General features: G+C 39.5%; 2 protein-coding genes across 2 annotated transcripts; both read right to left on the bottom strand.

The window, feature by feature from the left end:
- Window positions 1-296: 296 nt before the first annotated feature.
- Window positions 297-2,839, bottom strand: LOC137960201 (pentatricopeptide repeat-containing protein At5g66520-like). The gene has a single exon (XM_068807743.1). It carries the CDS (start codon window positions 2,796-2,798, stop codon window positions 759-761), a length of 2,040 nt encoding a protein of 679 aa, XP_068663844.1. The 5' UTR covers window positions 2,799-2,839; the 3' UTR covers window positions 297-758.
- Window positions 2,840-4,015: 1,176 nt separating this feature from the next.
- Window positions 4,016-5,881, bottom strand: LOC137960524 (peroxidase 29-like). The gene is made up of 3 exons (XM_068808171.1): window positions 5,627-5,881; window positions 4,755-5,112; window positions 4,016-4,643 (listed from the first exon to the last, which is right to left on the bottom strand). The coding sequence occupies exons 1-3, from the start codon at window positions 5,849-5,851 to the stop codon at window positions 4,228-4,230; spliced, it is 999 nt and encodes a 332-aa protein (XP_068664272.1). The 5' UTR covers window positions 5,852-5,881; the 3' UTR covers window positions 4,016-4,227.
- Between the last annotated feature and the right edge of the window lie 2,712 nt (window positions 5,882-8,593).

Raw genomic sequence — 8,593 nt, 5'->3', positions numbered from 1 at the left:
AACTGAGGAAAATGTACAGGAACCGTTGGGCATTCATGACTAAACATCCAACAGCACAGAGTTGTGTAAGACTTTGAATGATTTTCAAAGTTAAAAAAGGCGGAGACAGTACAAAAAAGGCACCAGGCTCTCTAAATTGCTGTACCTTGGGTATCATTCCTCCTTGGAGGCACTCTTGAGGCACTAGTAGACTCTTGAATCTGTTTTATTTCAACATGGATGATATGAAAGAATGTAATTTATTTTCTCTTTTGTAAGTTGGTAAATGAAGTCACTTTATAGTCTTTTTGCTTTGGCCTTCTGCACAAGGGAAAAATTAATAGAGAGAGAGAGGTAGAAGAGCAATGGCAGAAAATTGCTCGAACTGGAATATAAGGCACTGACTGCAAATATCACTTCATTTCCTGTTCTTTCCAAGTTCTTCTACATGACTGCAAGCTTTGTTTTAAATTACTGTAACGTGTAGAGGAGCATTGGTGTTGAATACTCTGCTGAGTTTGCCAATGGGATTCACTGGTCAATCAGCCTCTCTGCTGCTGGATTGTCATTGGCCGAGGTGCCCAAAAGTTCTTGTCAAAGTGGGCGCAGTTGGTCCGATCTTCATCAGTGAGGGTACAAGTGATAGTGAATGACATTTGCAGACCATGCTCAGATCTCACATGTACCAATTGGTAGTTCATTCCATGAAGAAATAAATCCTGGAAGGAGATTTGGGAGCTTATATTGGACAGGAAACTTCGTTTCAGGACAATTGTCTCTCACCAATAGTCTTTGCAAGAACAAAATCCATCTCTAAAGTAATGAAAGACGTTTCTGTCTCTCAATATAATCTCCCGGTTGAAAACTTTGGATATGAGCTTTGCAGCTGAGTGACAATCACGGCAAACTCTAAGGTTCTTCACTATCCTAATTGTAGTGCCAGCCTTTGTGCTGATAAGCCCAAATGCTATTGCCAATTTCTCACTGTGATAAGAAACTGCATGTTCTTTCTCTTCCTCTTCAATATCAAACAACACTGGAACAGTATTTGGCACGTAACCAACAAGTTTCAATCTTGAAGCAATTTCATCTAGCATGAAGTATATCTCCGTGCTCCTGGGGTGTGATTTATCACCTACATAAAATTCATGGACAATGCCACCAACTTCAATTAAGCTCTGTCCTGGGGTTTTTGATATGCCTTTGGATGTCATCAATGTTCTCACTTTCTTAGCATCATCCCACCTTCCTACAGTAGCATAGATATTAGCCAATAGCACATAAACACCTCCATCAGTTGGGGTGAGCTCAACGAGGTGTTGGACTACAATCTCTGCTACTTCGGCATTTCTATAGATCCAACAGGCACCAAGAAGGGTTCCCCATAGTACTGCATTGGGCTTCATGGGCATGGTTTGAACCAACGATAGTGCTTCTTCCAATAGGCCAGCTCGTCCAAACGAATCAATCAGACAACCATAGTGCTCAATTTGAGGCTTGATCTCATATTTTTTTCTCATTGCATCAAAATAATGCCTACCCATGTGCACAAAACCCCTATGGCTACAGGCACAGAGAACACCCATAAATGTGATTGCATTAGGCTTCACCCCAGCAATTTCCATTTGACCAAACAGCTCCAAGGCTTTATCACCGTGACCATTTAGAGCTAGCCCTCCAATCATGGCAGTCCAAGAGAAGACATCTTTTGAGGTCAAACGATCAAAGATCATAAATGCATTTTCTATACACCCACACTTCGAATACATATCTATGAGAGCGGTCCCAATAATTGAATCTACCTTCATCTTGCTTCTATCTATGTAAACGTGAACACGCTTTCCTTGCTCTAAGGCTCCAAGTTGAGCACAGGCTGATAGTACACTCACAATGGTCGCCCAATTTGGCACCACTCCTGCTCTCTTTGTCTCTTCAAACAAAAATAGCGCCTCATTAGGTTGGTGACCTTGAGCATAGGCAGTTATGATGGCACTCCAAGAAACAGTGTTTCTATCAGGCATCTCGTCAAACAGTTTGCGAGACATCTCTAGAAAACCGCAATTCGCATACCCGGTTATCAATGTATTCCAAGACTCAACATTTCTACTTGGCATCTGATAGAAAAGTTCTCTTGCATCGTCAATCTTTCCACATTTAGTATAACCATTAATCATCGCATTCCAAGAAACAATCCCTCTTTCAGGCATCCCATCAAACAAATTTCGAGCTTCTCCCAGCAACCCGCAATTCACATACCCTGACAACATGGAGTTCCAAGAGACCACATCTCTAATACCACAAGTATCAAAGAGCAAACGGGCCAGGTCGATCTCTCCACACGTTGCATACATGTGAATCAACCCATTGACTGAAAAGACGTCACAAGCAGACCCAGACCTAGACATGAAGCCGTGGATTTGCTTCCCTTCTGTAAGGGCGCCTAGATGGGCACAGGCCTTGATAACAAAAGGGAAAGTGAATGAATTAGGGACAGAGCCAGAATCTATCATTTGGCGGAAGAGATAAAGAGACAGTTCCGGAAACGGCGAACTGGCATACCCTCTAATGATGGTGTTCCAAGTAAAAGTATTGGGCTGGGAAATTTGGTGGAACACATTTCGTGCATAATGAAGATTTCCAGAGACAGCGACGACACAGTATTCAATGACCTTGGAAGCGACAAAAGGGTCTTGAAAGAGGTGGCTCCGAAGAAGCTGGGCATGAATTTGAACGAGTTGATTCATCGAAGAGCATGACTGCAAGAGGGAGAGACAGTGACCGTAGTTTCGTGTTAATGGAGAAAAAGAGGCATAGAACATCAGAGCTGAACCAAACTCCGGAAGGAAGAAGAGTAGCTTTGGGTTCCGCAGCCATACAACTTCAAAGAAGCTCTCAAACCCGACCGCCTATGCGCGCGCCACGGGGAATACTTCCTAAAACTCCAGCGTATAAAATAGGGTTAATTACCTTAAGTACCCAGGAAATATGTCAAAAATACCTATTTGCCCTGGGCTTCCTTTTTAGAATAAAAAAAGGCTGTCAATTTTCATAAGAAGTTGATAAAAAATAATAATTTTAAAAATATAAAAAAATCTACTATTTATATATTATTTATCTTGATCTCTATAATTTTTATTACATTTATATATTAATTTTAAAGAAGACTATTTTAGTTTTATTTATTTATTTTTCCTATAATTTTTTATTAGAGCAATAAGAAATTCATTTCTCTATCGATTTTAACATTTCTTAAAGGTGAAAGGAATCAAGAAGAAAATTTTCTAGTCACAGAAAATGGCACAAATGCCAGAAAATTTTGTATAACTGAAAAATTTCCTACAACATTTGTTTCTACATTTTTCTATTGGCATAAACATACTTTAAGTCTAATATTCAATCTCGACGGATTAGCTAATGACTGATTTATGTGAGAAAATCTATCATTGTGTATGTAATGATGCTTAGTTAAGTCTCGTTTCTTCTATTCTTGTCTCTATTCTATAAATCGGGTTTTTTTATCGTATGTTCTTTAAAATTTGGGTTCAGGTGGGTGAACTTGAGTCCAATGCTAAACTTGGGGAGAGTAGAAAGGGACTCGCTTGAAATAGAAATGAGTTTGCCCCCCTTAAAAATCTAGGTTAACGTAGTCAAGTCAAGGCGATTGTTTGATGATGAAGAATACAGGTAAGAAGAGATTGTTTGATGATGAAAAAACCCGTATATCTTTTATTGAAATCATTCAGACTTTATATAGCCATACAACTAACAGGGAAAATATAATTACTGCAGGAAAACAGGACATGACACATATCATTAACCTAGTCGAGTCAAGGCGAGGTGCCATAAGAGGTATCTACATAACACTAATCATTAATAGAAAACTTTGGTTGCCTTTAATTTGTGCTTTCAAGAGGAAGGAGAATGTTTAGTTGCCAAAAATCGACCGCGACCATGACACATATCTTGAAATATAGTAATGTTGCAGAACTTCTAGTGGTACCAAAATTTTCACTAGAGCACAATGATGGTGGTTTTATCTAAAGAATCATTTATAAGTACAAATCGTCATCTAATCTAGTTCATTTATCTCATATCGGACCATTCTACCATAAATTCCCCAATTGAAGCTTAAGTTTACATGATTTCATTGTCGAAGAGTGTGATTTACGAGTGTGATTTTACCGGAGGATGCCATTGTTCACTAAATGCATGCATAATACGTAACACGAAGCCAATCGCTGGCCATAATTAGAAATTTCCATAATCAATCCCGTTGCAGGTCCTGACCACCCGACCTTGATCTCCGGTTAAGACACCAGATGACGACAGCTTGACGAAAGCAGAAGTGAAAACCTCGAAGAAATAGTTCTGGTCCTCGGCGAATTGCGCAACGATTGGAGCTGTTCGAGGGTTCCTTGAAATCTCTGCGTCAACCCTCAATACACCTTTACCGTCGACCGTGTCTCTGAAGTACTGGTTGTCGAATACCAAGTTGGTTAGATCATTTGTCAGGAAGGCAGTTTTGGCAAGCGAACCAGTTTTCCTGCAGCTCAGTTTCAGAAACTTTTGGAAGTGAGATCCCATTCCTCCAATTTGTTCTTCTGGTTGGCCCTCGTAGTTCATATTAATGTTGATGCAGTGAGTAACTCCGATCGTATGAGCGCCTGCGGAAGCATTTTAAGCGAAGGTGACAACACTTCATTAAATTGCAGAAATGCTTCGAAGCTTATAAAGAAAACTGAACAATGAAGAGGATGTATGGGCGGTAGGAATACCTAGAAGGGCGACGGATTCCTCTACGGTCATTCCTTTGTCTGTGAAGATACCGAGCATGCCGTCGGCGCCGGTGGTGGCGGGGGGGAGAAGAGCATCAGCGAGCTCACTTCTTGCAGTGAGAGCATCTCTTCTGCCGAGAGGAACTCTGATACTGGGGCCTCCTGACATAGAGACAGCTTCCCGGGCAGCAAGTACAAGCAGATCAGCACATGAAACTTTTCCTGGACATTTGGCTTCTACAACCGATTTTATTATTCCGATGGCGTCTCTTCTTCGTATTCCGAAGTTCTTATCAGAACTCATCTCAGACGTCACATTGTCTCCTTGTGAATCGAGGAGGATGGAAGCATCACAGCCCTGCATTAATGGACATTGACGCCTAAAGTCTCACATTAAGAGAAAATATGGTTAAAACAGTAGGCTCCATTAGAGTACGCCCATGGTTTTATCTCTGTACTGTGCAGGCTTTATCTCTGTACTGTGCAGGCGTGTTATGGGTAGTTGAGAATTCAAGCGGAAGGCCAGAGCGACTGGAGATTGAAAGTAATGGTCTTAGAGATGAGTTGCCAGGGATAGTAATGGAGCCTTATCTCACTTAAAAGACTTGCACCGACAAACCTTGCCTAACCAGGACGAAAAGACCCAACGCAAGACCAGCACTCGACAGGTCCAATCTTTGCGGAAAAAGGTAGAGAGAAAAAAAACGGCAATGATCTTGAGAAAATCTGACATTGACAGTTTAAGTTACAGGGGACGATCAAGGAACCAATTGAAAGAACATGCAAGCATTCCAAATTTTTTATTTAACCTGGTCTAATTATTGCTTAAAATCACTCCTAAGCGTTTCAGAGCTAAAAGGTTCGGAAGAAACCTGAACTTGACAGTCATGGAACAGGAGCCTCAGCAAAGCAGCCGGAGATGTTGGATCGGCGAGAAAGATGGGAGACAGTCCTTCTCTGACAATCTTCTCAACTTGTGGACATGTTTCGTCGTAGAAATCGTAGGAGAGCGCATTCCCTCCTCCTTCCGTAAGGGACATAAAAATATGAAGAAGAAGAAGAAGAAAAATGAATACAAATGTGCTTCGCATTGGCATCTCGTGAAGACCGACTCGCTCAATCCAGCCTTGTCCTGGAACTTCACTAGTTGCACTAGGTTCCCGTTTTGTTGGGGTGACTAGAACGTAAAGAGATCTTAAATAGACACAGGGGTTAAGCTCACCGCAGCTCACCGCAGTAGGGGAAAAAGTAAGCTTTCTTTTTTATTTTTTTTACAGAGGGATCTTTACGTGGTTCTGCCATTGATGGTTAGGATCCTTCTGTTAAACCTCTTAAAACATATCTGTTCTTTCTTAAATGATTGAACCAGTTCTCTTTGGCACGTATGCATCGAATTAGAAGAAGATAAAATGTTTCCTTTCTGGGTGAGCAGAGCTGAATCAAACTGGAATTTTTGTTGTATCGCATACATAAGTTTTGATCCCGAAACGGAACAAGCAGATCATCAGAGCACTGGGAAAACTACCCTGAAATGGTTCTCGTCTTGGATTGGTAAATGGGCAGTGAATGGGAGTTATTAGATGCAACCACCCTTACACTGTGATTTCGGTCACGAGGGAGGTCGGACGAGGTGAAGGGGAGGCTTTTATGGGAAATCCTATGAATTTTCCTTCCCGTCTTGAACAATTAATTTCTTAAGGTGGGCATGCTTGAGGAAGACGAGAAGGAATGCTTTTTTAGCTTACCCAATTAAACCCAAAATATAACTTGCTAATGAAAAGATAATGAGACTTATCTTGCATGAGATTCAGCTTAGACTCCATGAAATTTGTGAGATATGCTTTGCACGAGACTTGTCTTCGACTTCTTGATATAGCTTCTTCGACACCCCCCTTTAAACTGGAGTTTGTAACTTAAGCTTGCAAAATATCTTTGTAAAAAAACTTGTTATTTTTTTTTAATAATTTGATAATATGTGTAATGTCATCATTGGTTCAATCGATGGTGGAATCTCATTGGTTCCAATGAAAAATACAATGATTGAGAGTATATTTGCAGTTTTTTTGTTATATTTTTCATGTTAACATATTGACTATTTGGGGGGGGGTCAGTGCATTGTGAAAGTGTAGTGGATTAATTTTTTGTGTTAGCGTGCTCAATGAAAAATGCAGTGTAAAGAACTTTCTTGTATTAGTGTGCACAATGAAAAATTCAATAGAAAGTGAAGAATGAGTTTAATAACAAAATACTATGATAGATTTAAATTTATTAAGATAGTTTTATTTAAAATTTTAATTAACAAAAAAAGATAAATAATTTAATTTTTAAAATTATAATATTAAATTAATTAAATATAAAAATAATATACCTAAATAACACATGGTTACGTTTATATTGTCTAGATACTTAATCAAATTCTTACTTTTACATCATCTAAATTATCATTCTTAAATTAGTAATTTAATATATTATTAAAATTCATAAATATAAAGAAAAAGTGCGGCTATTTTATTAATAAAATAAGATAGATTTTTGTTTAGTCTAAATTAATACAATAATTATTACCCTTAATTAATAATTTAATTTAACATTAAAAGTCATGAAAATAATAAATAAATTATTTTATTAATAAAATAATATGAGTGTTCCATTAAAATCTGACTAGTTTAGTCTCAGCCTCAAACGTCACGGAGTGAATTCACTTTCACTCCTTTTTGTAGTGATGTTATGGGTCCGGTTTGCAAGTTTGGCAAAAGCGGGCTCAACGTGCAAGATTTTGACCTGTCCTCGCTTGCCATCCACTGCATGATTCCGTCAATTTGACCACGGTAACTGATCTAGCAGGCATAGCTCAGCTTCGTCACTTCGACTCTTTCCGTGTTTCTCGTGGCAGGTTGAAAATTCACGGCGTTCATGGGGGCTTCACAAGAGGTTGCTTGGCCACCACGGTCAGACCTTTCTCTCTGCTTTTCTCTCTTGCTCACGTCTTTGCTTGAGACTCCCAGCTGTAAGTACTCCGACTTTGTTTCGGTAGCAAGTAAATGAAAGAGATTAGAAAAAGTTGCCGTTTGATCCATGGACAGGACGTGATAGCGCATGGGAACTCACCGAATCCAACGTTCATTTTTTAATCAGATCGAGAAACCAACATCGATTACAGAGCCTCAGATATTACAGATTTCACTCGACTGAAAAGGATTAAACTAATAGATCTTTGACTATTTTAATGGTTGCATATGTTGAATTGAAAGGAGCAGCAGTAAAGCTGGAACGCAAACAATATTTAAAAAGCTCCATGCAGACGTCAGAGGTAGACTTCCTGGGGTGTTTTCTCAGACATTTCAGCGAAGCTTCGCCCAGTTGAAGATTTTCAGAACACGAGATGCGAACAGAGAAAGAGACATGGAGATGCATGAACTTCGTTTGTGGATGAGCAGATCGATCTTTGACCGGATGTCAGCCTATCTGGTGGAATACTTGACCGTCCGAGCATGCTCACCATGCGTAGGGATCAAGTAATGGGTGATTTATATTCTCAGTACATGAGAGTCCCATTCGTTGAGTGAGAAACTTGGGAAGATTTCAAAACCCATTACCTGAAGGGACTCGACATCGGAGACCAAGTTATTATCGGTAATTTTAGTTTCTTGAGTCGCAATGTTACATCTGATGGATCACTTGTAGAAGTTGCATATTTTTTGCTCATAGAATCCTTGTTTTCTGCCTAGGAAAGGAAACAAAAGCCGATCTTTTTTGTCCATTCTACTTTAGTAGATAGAAGCTCTTATAGTCGCTGCAAGGTTTTATATTGTGCACTGAATGCCTATCTATCTGCTTCT

This window comes from Aristolochia californica, unplaced genomic scaffold (assembly GCF_029961685.1).
Source record: "Aristolochia californica isolate CCGP_79_NKW_82.1479 unplaced genomic scaffold, dmAriCali1.0.hap1 SCAF_3, whole genome shotgun sequence".
Classification (NCBI taxonomy): Eukaryota; Viridiplantae; Streptophyta; class Magnoliopsida; order Piperales; family Aristolochiaceae; genus Aristolochia; species Aristolochia californica.
This window is presented reverse-complemented; position numbering and strand designations above follow the sequence as displayed.